The sequence below is a fragment of the Arabidopsis thaliana genome, chromosome 3 (assembly GCF_000001735.4).
Source record: "Arabidopsis thaliana chromosome 3, partial sequence".
NCBI lineage: Eukaryota > Viridiplantae > Streptophyta > Magnoliopsida > Brassicales > Brassicaceae > Arabidopsis > Arabidopsis thaliana.
The window spans coordinates 6318262-6331002 of record NC_003074.8 but is presented as its reverse complement, the minus strand read 5'-3'; the positions used below and the strand labels follow the sequence as shown (position 1 = coordinate 6331002).

Here is a 12741-nt window from a genome sequence, read left to right as displayed (position 1 = left end):
ATTTTCGATTTGAATTGGAGAAAATAAACTTCTTTTACAGATTGGGTGCTGGAGTTCTTATTGTTCACAGTTGCAAAGTAGATTATTAAAATGTTAAGTTTCTTCAATGAATATGATGGATTAGTCTATAGTAGACGAAAATAAATAGATTTCAAATCTCGAGTTTACGAGGGAAATGGTCCAATGCACAATTTCTTAATTCTTATATAAGGTTCAAAAACTGCCTCTGATTTTTATTTTATTTTTACCATTACTTACGAATTTAGTTGGGTTACTAGTTTTACAGTTAACAGTTTAAACTCTAATCTCTCGCGCGTATAAAGTGAAACGCCGATGCAAAAACAAAAACCTTACATCCCAAAACACCTACGAATCTTCTGGCCAAGTCCAACTCTTTCACCAGAGAATTCAACATCAGTCCCCGTTGTAACAATCTCCGGCTCCTTGAAATTCGCTTTCTGGCTTAACTCCTTGAACGCGTCGACCACGTTCTGCAACCGAGCAACGAACTCAATGAGGAGAGACGCGAACGTCGCGAGAGACAATGCACTCGCGCTTTCATAAGTCTTTGTTGTCTCCACCAACGGTGAAGCTCCGTTAGTCGTCTCCAGATGCGGCGGAAGTACAAGCCGTGCAGGCCATGACACCTGTTTTGAGAAAGTAGGTCTATGGTTCAACGCTTCACGGTGATTCTTCTCGCCCCAGCTTGGTGGTATCTCTAGAACTGCCTCGCTTAGGGATTTGAAGGCGTAGATTGGAGGCGCGTGGTTTTCTGGTGGATCTGAATCTTCGAGGGAGAGCAGTTCTTGAGGCTCTGATTCCTTGGTGGCTCGGTTTCCGATCTCCCAGCATTCGGAATTGACAAGAAGGTAAGATTTCTTGTCGATCTTGTGCTGTAATTCTTCAGCAGCTAGGTGTACTTCAAAGAGAAGGTCGACTGGTCCTAGCTTCTCCATCTTCTTCACCTTTTCACCGAGCTCTCTTAACAATTTAGCTCCTTCTACGCCCACTCTCTGAAGTTCTTGCCGAAAAACTTGTCTCCGTTCCTCTGGTGCCTGTGAAATGTTCCCAGATTAAGCTCTAATCATGAACAACTGATTCCTTTGGAAGTACCAGAAACATCAGAATCCTCAAAAACCATACAAGTCTCTCTACTATGTTACCTGGATTTCTGAGAGAATGCAGCCGTGCAATGCCATGACAGTGAATGCACAATGCTTGAGAGCGCCGCTGAGCTTGACATAGTTCTTCCATGGGTAGTTAAATGACTTGTATGGTCCATGTGGTGGCTCCCATATTGCGAAACTCATCTTTGCAATTACACCAGAGAAAACACAAACTAATTAAGAGATGAGAAGCAATGGAATAAAAACCGACTTATCGAAAATGATCCCCAATGACAAATACCAGAGACTCTTCTTGGCTGGTTGACTCAACAGCTGATCTATAACCCTTGTAAACAGGATCCTCTGAAGCTTGGTACGTGAGGATTTTGGATGGGATTCTCTCGTATTCAAGACAGCGGAGATATCCATTCACACAACCTATAAGACCAAAGACAATCCTCAGTAAAGCATCTCCTTCCCGAGACTCAGAAAAGCCAAAACCTTTGTTATACTAACCTTCAAGGGAAGTCGCAACATTCATAAAATTCTTCACGACAAGGTTATGAAGATCCTCTCCAGCCCATATAGGATAGATAAACATATTAACACCTAAACTAACACCAGCACCAAGAGCTATAAGCAGAAACCGAGAGATAGCCACTTCTATAAACTGCCCAGTTCTGAACCCAGAAATCAGAATGTAGCAATACGTAAGCAAGAAAACCCGGAACCCGTATTCATAAGCTTTCATCGACGGGTATAGTTTCATGAAAGTTGCAAGAAACCCTGAAACAAGAGACCACCACAGTAAAAACATACGTAAGCAGAGAGAAAACCAAAAATGATTCATGTAGATGAAGATGTTGTTAACATACCAATGCAGAAGATACTAAGAGTGCAGAAGATCTCTTCCCAGTCACCGAATAAAGTGGAAAGCTCAGCCATTCCAAGAGCAAGACCTCCAGCTGATAATGTCCCAAGCGCTCTATTAAACCCTTTGCTTAGAGTTGCTCCTATAACAACCAACAACAGTCATCACAATGTAAAGCTTCTATACATAATTACCACTTTAGCGATGTTAAGCGTATAATTAAGCTCAAATGATACAGTAATCGTCAATTACAGTCAAACCAAAGCAAATATTAAAATTATAAAAGAAGAAAACGACGAAAATTCATTCTACAGATGAAAGCAACGACGCATACTCTTTCTTCAACAAAGAAACAAACCAAACCCAGAAAATTCCAATCTAATAACTAAATTTCCAATGAACCCCAAAATCGTGGAAAACTAAAACCTCAGGGGATGAAATTTACCGATGGTGAATTCGAAGACGACGACGACAGTAAGAATAGCCCAAACAGAGTATCGACTAAGATCCGGATTAGGTTCCTGATAAAAAATCAAAAGCGCAACAATCGTCAGAGCAAGACCAATCTTAGCGGAGAAGACGATCTTTCTCGGATCAGATACTCCCATCTCCCAAGCTTTCCTCGCTACATCTTTAGCATCGTCGTAGACTCCAGATATTTTCTCAGATAGATTACCACACGAACAACAGCAACATAACCGTGTTCTTCGTCCACAGTTTTCGTTTTCGAGTAGATCGTTAGATTCGATGTCGGTGAATCTGAAATCGGAGAAACCATTATTGGAGAGAAGCCTCTCCCGTTTCTCGAGTATTCCATGCCTGAAGGAACCTTGCTTCGCCGCCATTACTAGACGGATTCTCAAAGAGAATTAAGCTTTGTTTGAAAAAAGAATGGTGAAGATATTTTTTATTTGACTGACGCGAAACGAAACTGTTATGAAGTGGTGGTGGACCTTAGTTAGGTGAATAAAGTGGTCTATTATGAAGCAAAATGACGACGTTTTAATTCCTTTTTTATTTTATATAATGACTTGTGTGGACAATATTAAGTAGAATTGAATGCTTACTTTACTTTAATTACGTTACGTCACATTAATAAGCTTCTTGTCTACATACCATTTGTCAATCTAATTACCATAATTAGTATTTTTGTTTCTTTAACCCATAGTTTAATAATATGCAAGTAATTAAGACTCTTCTTTGACAATTCATTAAATACAATCAACTTTAAATTAAAAAACGGAGATTTCGTGATTATTCATTCCATTCCACTTTTTCTTTTTCTTTTTCTTCACAGAAAAAAAAAAAATTCTTTTTGAGATTAGGATTTAAAGTCTATCATATGCCATTATTGGTAATGCAAAAAGCTAAGCAGAGGAAACAATTGTAATTTCCTTTAGTAGAACAAGTTTCAATTGACAAATACTTAACAAGTGCTGAAAAAGCCTGCAATGATGTGATCAATTAACAAGGATTATTCTAGAAACAGTGTGGACAAAATACAAGATGAGATTTGAGTGTTGTGTTTGATGATATATGATCATAAAGTCTAATCCACAGGAATTTCAACGTCCATCTCCGGTCTACTACTCCCAAAGATCTGTGAGATTGAAGAAACAAGAAAGGAGATGCAGTTTCAGATTCTAGGAATGTGACAAGTTAAATACTGCAATTTTGATGATAACAATTACAATAAGCACAAATTGTACCTTTATGAAATCCTCCAGAGTTAAGAATGAGTCACTCGTGTAGCCCGATTCCTTCAAAACCTGGCTCAGTACTTGCTATACCACAAAAGTAAAACACAAGACACATGGTGAATTCATTTGTTTACCGACTTTATACACTTCTCATGATCATAACCATAGAGGTTAAAGCAAAGATTTCATCCAATATGATAAGAGTGGAGCACATGGGAAGAACAAAAGGAAAAACTCTAGCATTTATCTCAAAGTTTGAACAATGTGTCAGATGAGTAATGGCACACCAAAACAGTTAGATGATCGAATATCAGAAACATTTTAGTTGAATAGAATTTTCACACAACAATCATTACACACCGATATGTTGGTTTTAGTAGTTTAATGATGTTTCATTATTTAGTTAGTTGTTAACATGTCCATAATCACTTTTCAAAAACTTAAAAGTCACCAACTTTCTATAAATCATACCTCTCTTTGCTCATCAGACATGAATGATCCCGATAAGTCACGCAACACTTCCATGATATCTTTAAAAGAGACCTTCCCGTTGCAGTCCGAATCATAGACTTTAAAGATCACTGAGAAACAAAGAAGTCTGATCATCATTCCATACAATAAAGTGAAAGTGAACATTTGCCACTAAAAAATCGATTTAAAGGAAACTCATTTACTTACATTGAACTTTCTGTCTTAGACTAGCCTTGGCACTAAACGCAGACAAGAAAGCAACAAAATCCTTAAAGTTCAAACCATCAACCATCTTAAGCAGCCTCTGTTATCAATATCCAGCAAACAATCAATACAAAGCTAATTCAATTCAACAAGATTGCATAGATTTAAGATTAAAGAAATTGTAAAAAACCTGAGAGAGTGGATTCATCGCAAACTCAGGCACAGAGAGAAACTCATCAGCAGATATAAATCCTTTTGCGTTTCGATCTAACTGGCAAAACCGTTGATACAGAGATAAAATCTCCTGCTGCTCAACTGAAACAAAACACACACAAAACAAAAGCATTAAAATTTGAAACAGATAGAAAAAAAGACAGAGACAAGTTGTCGGAAAATCTCACATAGATCATGACAATGACTCTGAACTTCTTCGATGTCGTACTGAGTCAGCATCGATGAAGTATTCCCCATTTCGCGCCTTCAAAAATCTGATGAATCATCACAACCCATTTAATTATCGATGAAATCCCTAACTCAGGAAATTTAATGATTAATACGGATAAACAGTTGATTCAGAGAAGATGATACTGATTTCAAAACCAAAACATGAATTTATCAACTTACTGATGTGAAAGCTTATCTCTTTCTTCTTCAACCCGATTTTGATTTACTTGGTCGCATGCGTTGATCTGATTCTTCCGTATCTCAGTCTAAAGTTTCGCCGGAGATCTGCCTTAAGAAAACTAAAAGGCCAAAGACCCAATTATTTAAAGGCCCATAATATAAAAACCAAGCCCAAATATACTTCACACAAGCTACGCGTGTCTGATATATCGCCATGGCTTAGTGCTTTGTTTGTTCATCATCTCTTTTGATTTTGATTGTGCTTCTGCAACCTTTGATACTCTCTCTGAAGCTCTGAGGAAGACATGATTTCGTCTCTCTCAGCTTCTTCTTCATTGGTTTCTTCTTTCGTCGCCGTTAAAGCGACTCCGGTCACCGGACCTCTGATTCCCCGTCGCGATCTTCTTTCTATTCGTATCAGAGCTAGCTCGAATCAGAATAGTTCTGGTTATTGTTTTCCAGAAAAGTTTAAATCTTTTGCCAAATCAGCGATTCTCATCGGTGCTGCTGTTTCAATGACCGGAAAGTTTTCAACTTTACCGGTTAAAGCCGAGTCTCCGGTTACGACTATCGAAAAGACCTACGAGGAAGTGAAAGAAGAGAAACTGTCTGAGATCACGCCATTATCTGAGCTTTTGGATTCCACTCCTGAGGCCGTCGAGACGCTGAGATCACTCCTGCAGCAGAAGCTAGAGAAGGGAGAAGATGAAGAAGCTCTTAAGCTATTAGAGAGACTAGTAGCTGCACAACCAGAAGAAACAGAGTGGAAGTTCTTAATGGCGAGGCTGTTAGGCGAAATGGGTCGTCCCGAAAACGCACGCCAGATGTTCGAGGAAATTCTCCAAAGAAACCCACTTTCGTTTGAGGCTTTATTCGAGAATGCATTGCTCATGGACAGGTCCGGGGAAGGAAATGCAGTGCTGCAGAGGCTAGAAGATGCTTTAGCTGTAGCTGAGGCTGAGTATTTGGTGAAGGAAGCGAGAGATGTGAGACTGATCATTGCGCAGATACATTTCTTGCAGAAGAATGTGGATGAAGCATTGAAGAGCTACGAGCAGCTGACGAAAGAGGATCCTAAGGATTTCAGACCGTATTTCTGTCGAGGTATGATCTATAGCTTGCTTGACAAGAACGTTGAAGCTAAGGAACAGTTTGCTAAGTACAGAGAGCTCTCTCCAAAGAAATTTGAAGTAGAAGGGTACTTGAGGACTCCATTGTCTAAAATGAAGCTTTTTGGTGGTAGTGAGGAGAACTAAGTTAGTACGATAGCTTTAAATCATATCAGAAGAATAAGACACTGGAAGATAATGTTGTTTCCCTGAGAAATTATGCTGTGATTTTGCTTTGTTGAATTGAACTTTGAAACTCAACCATTTTTGGATCTTGTTTTGTTTACCCTGTGATTCTTAGTTTCGTAGTAAGTAAAATTAACTGGTAAGAAGAGAGAGACAGGAGAATGAAAATGGGACTTATTTGATCATCAGAAACTGATACTGTGGAGTGTAACAATACTCAAAGCTCAATTACATGAATCCGTTGGTCCAAAGACCGACAAGTTTCTAAGAACAAGAGAAATCTACAGAGTTTGGAAGATATCAGGGAGCCATTAGCTTGTGAAATGATTCCATTCTATGTCCCATATCAAAACCTCAGACATCTGCATCAAAAAAAATAAGGAAGAGCCTTTGAATCACCAAGCTCGTAATGAAAGTGAAACAAGCAGGGGGTTGTGCACAAGAACCAATAGCGTACAGCAGTTTGAATTCCACGTTTGGCTCAGTTCATAACATAACAGTGGAGGTTTCACCTAAACTTAACACATGTATAACTTCCTCCACAAGTTGGGTACAAAATATGTTTCATACCTCAGCTTATTGTACCAATGTTGCTAGGATTAACTTTGTGGTGGAGAGAAAAATGATAACTATTAACAACCTCTACCTCAATATGAGTGAATGTTATAAGACTTCCGATTATAGTTTCTTTCCTTAACAATTTCTACAATTACTAGTCACTTAACACTTAATAGGCCTTAAAGACAATGATTCAAATGGCTGACTTTCCTTATATTAACTAGCAACAATGCAACATACTCTAGTAAACACAAGCATGGTGGCTCCTAAAGTCATATCGAAAATTAACCTCCTAGAAATGCCAAATGTGTCATACGTTTTCTTTCAGATTATAGCAAATTAAACAATCAACACAATGCTTCGAGAAACATAAACCCAGAGCCAGCTTCTTACCTCAATGAGGCACACAACATTATTCAGCTTCAACAGCCTCCGGTTTGGGACCTGCACAGACAAATTAATATCATACCCACAAATTCAACATGAGAGTTTCATTCATCAATCAAACAAATGCACTAGCTCAAAGCCTCAGACTAATCTCTATCAATATCAGTCCTATATGAATTCAATGATTTTGCTAATCAAGGCACTAATTAACCAAGACATTAACCAATGAGAACCAAATACAAAACCAAAGGAATCGAATAATACGCTTCAGCAAATCATCCACCATTAAACTCACCGTGGAGCGAAATAGGACGATGATCCTTTCCCCAACCGACGCCGCGAGTGGAATCGAGATACTGCTGAACAAGATGACGACATTTCTGATAGTGATTGACTCCTTCGACGCGGTAACACCATTTGACCTTCTCACGCAAGATCTTAGCCTTCTCGATTTGGATCCATTTCTCTCGAACGATGTGCTCTCTCATTTCAACCATCGCCACCGGATCCTTGTATGGATTTTCCGGATCAAAGCCATCCGGCGCCGACTCTTCGAACTCCGGTAATCCCTTCTTTCTCCCCATTGCTTCTTCTTCTTCTTCACTCGTCGTCTTCGTGATTATCTGAGTTAGGGGACCTTTCTCTTCATGTTAACAAATAATTGTGGGCCTATTCTCTGGATCTAATGTATGGGCCTAAATCTAGCATAACGTACTCGTACTCTGTGGCCTTTTTATGAGTGAGTGATTTTTGAGTTTTTTTTTAATTCTTACTCACAGTTTTATTGTTACATTCAGACAATTTTAGACATCTAATTTTATTGTTATGGACGAGTTCATTATATTAGCTATCTAGCTAGCTAACACTAACAAATTTTTGACAAAAGTAAGGATTTTTCATGATATTTATAAAAACTGTAGATGAGATATGTTCATTTTGGTTGAAAATATAATTACATTACATATATTATTTGAATTTTATATTTAATAGAATAAATAAAAAAATGTCTTAGCAAATCGTAAGTTTAAATATTTTCACTAATAAATGTTATTTGCTTGTTTTTCTTGTCTACGTACGTAAAAAGACTATTTATTTACGTAGATAATGACAAAACATTTGACCTAGCACACAAACTTTCAAGGATTACGGAAAATCTACATTAGAAAAGAAAAATCTAACGTGTAGACAAATTTGTAGATTATGTGGACTCCAATCTTACGATTTTATATCAATTATAAGGTGATATTTCCTGGTGTCACTTCAACTCGATTATCATATTTTAATTTTTTAATGTTTATTAAGTTAGTGTAAATAATATACCAGTTGCAGGTTATGACTGATTCAAGTAGCTATTATATAATTGCATATATAACACTGATTCAAATAAAACTGATAATTTCAACCATTTAACTGAAAAACTTGACAAATGAAACAAAAGAAAGTACATTGTTAATTAGAATCTTGAAACTCATAAGCTACACAGTAAAAAAAAAAAAGTAATTATTCAATCCATTATCCATATTGATTTTTGGTAGGAAATTCTCTATTAGTGCATTCATATAAAAAAAAATATTAACATGTGGTGTGATTCTAGAAAGCCTAGAAACAAGGACGAGAAAAGTATGGAGATGAATTGAATTAATTGTTAAAGTTTTCTAATGGTAGGATTGACAATCTAGTTACATGCATATATGACGACCCAACATATCCATGTATAAAAATTCTCCCAATAACTCTGCCTGCTACTGAACATATATAATACACACATTCCATTAGGTTGGTGGGATTTATTAACCACTCTTCCAGAGTAATTATTTTAACCTTGTATATATGAAGAATTAAAATGACTAAGACTCATTTAGGCTGTTTTATTCAACCAGAAAATCCAATGTGAACAAATTTGAGCTTCTAGAATTGGTTAAAACTTAAAAACACAATCTTAAGGAAAACATATACTAGACTAAACTTTTTCTCCGTCCTAAGCATCCCATCTTTTTGGTGTTCTCTACAACTATTAGAAATTGAGTTTATTTGGGGAAAAAGCTTTTGAAGGTAGACAATTTACCGAGAGGGCCAAATACAGTATGTGATTTTCGTTGATTATTTTCTGTGATAGAAAAATATATGATTTGTGTCATTTTATTTATCTACGTATCAAGAAATAACTGGGTCCACCAAATCAATATATTGGTTCACACCCGATAATCGAGGAAACATTTGCACGAAACATTTTAACGTAGAATATGAGTTATACAATTCGAGTTACGTATAAGAGTCGCAACGCAATCTGATCTCAGAAAACCCAATTCGAGCGTATAATTATAATATAAACATATTTTCGTTTTGAACATTGCATGTGTTTTTTTTTTGTATGGATGTATATGGTAGTGAGATAAGCCCAAAAGACAAGTGTCAATAGAGTAAGATGGATGCAAATATGCAATATGTGTCAATAGAGCAAGAGGGATATTATGCAATAATAAAACGATTCCTTTATAATCGCAGATAGATATATAACAGTTATGAATTTGGACGACTAGTCAAGATTATAGAATTTTGATATAATTTAAAAAAAAACAAGAAAAAAAGAAGAAGCTGAAATGACCATTGAGAAGCCATGCATGCATGTTCACATTACATTGGACATTAGGGTTTCATGGTGGGTAGAATTTGGTGAAGTTGGTTGGACAAATCTCACATAAATCCATATTATGTTTCTATAATTATATTTATGCAGATATTAAGACGGACGCTAGTTTTATAAACATAGTAATGTAATCTAAAAGGAACATTAATATATACGCCGACAAATATTTTATTACACACTACCGATAATATAAGGTCATATTTACATACACATATGTTTTATAAAAGAAAAAAATAGGGTACGTATGCGTAGAGAAATACCTTGAATCGTCAAAATGTTAGCTGTAATTATCAACAGTTGAAAAAGACTACCCGTGGCCGCTTCTACCTCAAGATCGGTATTTGGTACACAAATCATTATTTATTTTAATATATAGTTTAGTTATATAAGTGAATATATAAACCCCATCTATGTCACATTAATTATTGAAAAGCTTTTAAGCAGTTAATCTCCTTCGTCCTCTTCAAGAGAGAGAGAGAGCGAGGAGAAACCCTTCTTCTTCTTCTTTTGTTGTCTTGAATTTAGATTTGTAAGAGACAACAAAAAATGGAAGAAAATCTTCCTCCGGGGTTCAGATTTCATCCTACAGACGAGGAGCTCATAACGCATTATCTATGTCGGAAAGTCTCCGATATAGGATTCACCGGTAAAGCTGTCGTCGACGTTGATCTCAACAAGTGTGAACCTTGGGATTTGCCAGGTAATTATACTTTACTAATCGTTATAACATATATATGCTTCTTGTATACTGTTAGCCGGTGTTTATATCATCTCCAAATGACTTGTGTTAATTTGTCTAATTACAATAGTTTTGGGGATAGGATATATGTGTGTATGCTTCATATGCTATAGTTTTAGTCTATGAATTTTCATACAATAATTTTGGAAAACATATGATGTAATATTAAAATGTAAAATCAATCAATCATGTCTCCAGCAAATTGGATGAAAATGGATTAGTCATATCATATAACATCACTAAAAGACATAACATACTCTTAGACGCTCTTATATATTATATAGATGAATACGTACGTGCATCGTACACCACTTTATATAACTAATATAAATGAAACCATAGATTGTTTCAGTAGCCATACATTTCATTTTTCTAGGAGACTGAAAATTACGTTACATATAGGTGTATCTAGCCTACCAAACATGTGGAGAGTAGATATAATTTTCTAGCTAGTTATTTAATATTGTACTTGAATCATTATATTACATTTATCCAAAACATTGTTAGTATATTCGTAGAAATATACGTAGGCCATACCATAGTGATGTGATTACTGATAGTAACATATGCTAATCAAAATAATATGTACATATGCAGCCAAGGCTTCAATGGGAGAGAAAGAGTGGTATTTCTTCAGCCAAAGGGATCGGAAATATCCAACCGGTTTAAGAACAAACCGGGCAACAGAAGCTGGTTACTGGAAAACCACCGGGAAAGATAAAGAAATATACCGAAGTGGAGTGTTGGTTGGGATGAAGAAAACCCTAGTTTTCTACAAAGGAAGAGCTCCCAAAGGTGAGAAAAGCAATTGGGTTATGCATGAGTACAGGCTTGAGAGCAAACAACCTTTCAACCCCACGAATAAGGTACACACACATTCATTTGTCAGCTATTTTGAAGTTAATTTGATGCACATTTTTAAATAAAACATAAAGAAATTAAACCAATATTAGCTCTCAAATTTCTATAAACAAGACACATGAATTAACTCAAGAATATATTGTAATTTATTATATAAAAGTAATCATATAGTTGCTTTTAGTCTCTAGAAATGTTTCCTAGAGTGGCAATTGTATAAATCAAAAATTACATATGTACATTTATTACAATCTAATCTATTATATGAATTTTCAGGAGGAATGGGTAGTGTGTAGGGTTTTCGAAAAGAGCACGGCAGCAAAGAAAGCACAAGAACAACAACCTCAATCTTCTCAACCATCTTTTGGATCTCCATGCGATGCAAACTCATCAATGGCAAATGAGTTTGAAGATATTGATGAGCTTCCGAATCTGAATTCAAACTCATCAACCATCGATTACAATAATCATATCCATCAATATTCGCAACGCAATGTTTACTCAGAAGACAACACAACAAGTACGGCTGGTCTCAACATGAACATGAACATGGCTAGTACTAATCTTCAGTCTTGGACAACAAGTCTCCTTGGTCCGCCTTTATCTCCAATCAACTCTTTGTTGCTCAAGGCTTTCCAAATCAGGAACTCTTATAGTTTCCCAAAAGAGATGATCCCCAGTTTCAATCATTCTTCTCTTCAACAAGGAGTCTCCAATATGATCCAAAATGCTTCAAGTTCGTCTCAAGTGCAACCCCAACCGCAAGAGGAAGCGTTTAATATGGACTCCATATGGTGAAGCCGTGAATGGATTCAAATCACGTATATTAAATTTGAATTTCCCAACTTTGCTCTTATATACTCTCCATCAATTTTATCAATTGTATCATTACACACACATAGATCATTTATGGGATCAAGTAAATTAATTAGTGCATCTTATATGTGAAATGCAGGGAAAAGTCTCCCATGCATCTCGACGTCCTTTTATGTTTATATATTAATGTCTTATAGCTTTTGTAGTTTTTGTCCATCTTTTCTTGATTTCAAGTTTTAGTAATTTAATTTTAAGTTTATTTGTGAGACTGTAAATTTTCAGCTACTTTTCCACTAATAAATTAATGTAGCGAGACAGATATACTTAAGAAAATTATTACTTCGACGGGAAAAAAAAAAATATTACTTAGGAAAAACCGAAAAAGAATGATAAATCTAAAAATAGTAAAGAAAATATCCTCATCACATCACAAAGTTAAATTTTCACATGTACATATTTGTGCTA

General features: G+C 36.0%; 5 protein-coding genes across 8 annotated transcripts; 2 read left to right on the top strand and 3 right to left on the bottom strand.

The window, feature by feature from the left end:
• Window positions 1-186: 186 nt before the first annotated feature.
• ALMT9 (aluminum-activated malate transporter 9) lies at window positions 187-2976 on the bottom strand. Its single transcript, NM_112729.4, has 6 exons — window positions 2423-2976; window positions 1982-2119; window positions 1623-1892; window positions 1408-1544; window positions 1164-1310; window positions 187-1055 (listed from the first exon to the last, which is right to left on the bottom strand). The coding sequence occupies exons 1-6, from the start codon at window positions 2820-2822 to the stop codon at window positions 351-353; spliced, it is 1797 nt and encodes a 598-aa protein (NP_188473.1). The 5' UTR covers window positions 2823-2976; the 3' UTR covers window positions 187-350.
• A 334-nt stretch (window positions 2977-3310) lies between these two features.
• Window positions 3311-5145, bottom strand: AT3G18430 (Calcium-binding EF-hand family protein). Of its 3 annotated transcripts, none has more exons than NM_001202995.1 (7): window positions 4977-5088; window positions 4754-4881; window positions 4543-4667; window positions 4356-4452; window positions 4149-4258; window positions 3687-3761; window positions 3311-3577 (listed from the first exon to the last, which is right to left on the bottom strand). In NM_001202995.1, the coding sequence occupies exons 2-7, from the start codon at window positions 4821-4823 to the stop codon at window positions 3527-3529; spliced, it is 528 nt and encodes a 175-aa protein (NP_001189924.1). In that variant the 5' UTR covers window positions 4824-4881; window positions 4977-5088; the 3' UTR covers window positions 3311-3526. The 3 variants fall into 3 exon arrangements, with proteins under 3 accessions (NP_001189924.1, NP_001319581.1, NP_566610.1); NM_112728.4 differs by having other exon boundaries at window positions 3337-3577; window positions 4754-4840; window positions 4977-5145; NM_001338337.1 differs by having other exon boundaries at window positions 4754-5088.
• AT3G18420 (Protein prenylyltransferase superfamily protein) lies at window positions 5137-6371 on the top strand. Its single transcript, NM_112727.2, has one exon. The coding sequence runs from the start codon at window positions 5282-5284 to the stop codon at window positions 6230-6232; it is 951 nt and encodes a 316-aa protein (NP_566609.1). The 5' UTR covers window positions 5137-5281; the 3' UTR covers window positions 6233-6371.
• Window positions 6372-6423: 52 nt separating this feature from the next.
• Window positions 6424-7860, bottom strand: AT3G18410 (NADH dehydrogenase ubiquinone 1 beta subcomplex subunit 10-B-like protein (Complex I subunit NDUFS6)). Of its 2 annotated transcripts, NM_112726.4 has the most exons (3): window positions 7512-7860; window positions 7223-7273; window positions 6424-6633 (listed from the first exon to the last, which is right to left on the bottom strand). In NM_112726.4, the coding sequence occupies exons 1-2, from the start codon at window positions 7798-7800 to the stop codon at window positions 7242-7244; spliced, it is 321 nt and encodes a 106-aa protein (NP_566608.1). In that variant the 5' UTR covers window positions 7801-7860; the 3' UTR covers window positions 6424-6633; window positions 7223-7241. The 2 variants fall into 2 exon arrangements, with proteins under 2 accessions (NP_566608.1, NP_001118655.1); NM_001125183.2 differs by having other exon boundaries at window positions 6613-7273; window positions 7512-7837.
• A 2430-nt stretch (window positions 7861-10290) lies between these two features.
• On the top strand, window positions 10291-12594 carry NAC058 (NAC domain containing protein 58). The gene is made up of 3 exons (NM_112725.2): window positions 10291-10563; window positions 11200-11468; window positions 11737-12594. The coding sequence occupies exons 1-3, from the start codon at window positions 10410-10412 to the stop codon at window positions 12256-12258; spliced, it is 945 nt and encodes a 314-aa protein (NP_188469.1). The 5' UTR covers window positions 10291-10409; the 3' UTR covers window positions 12259-12594.
• Window positions 12595-12741: the final 147 nt, after the last annotated feature.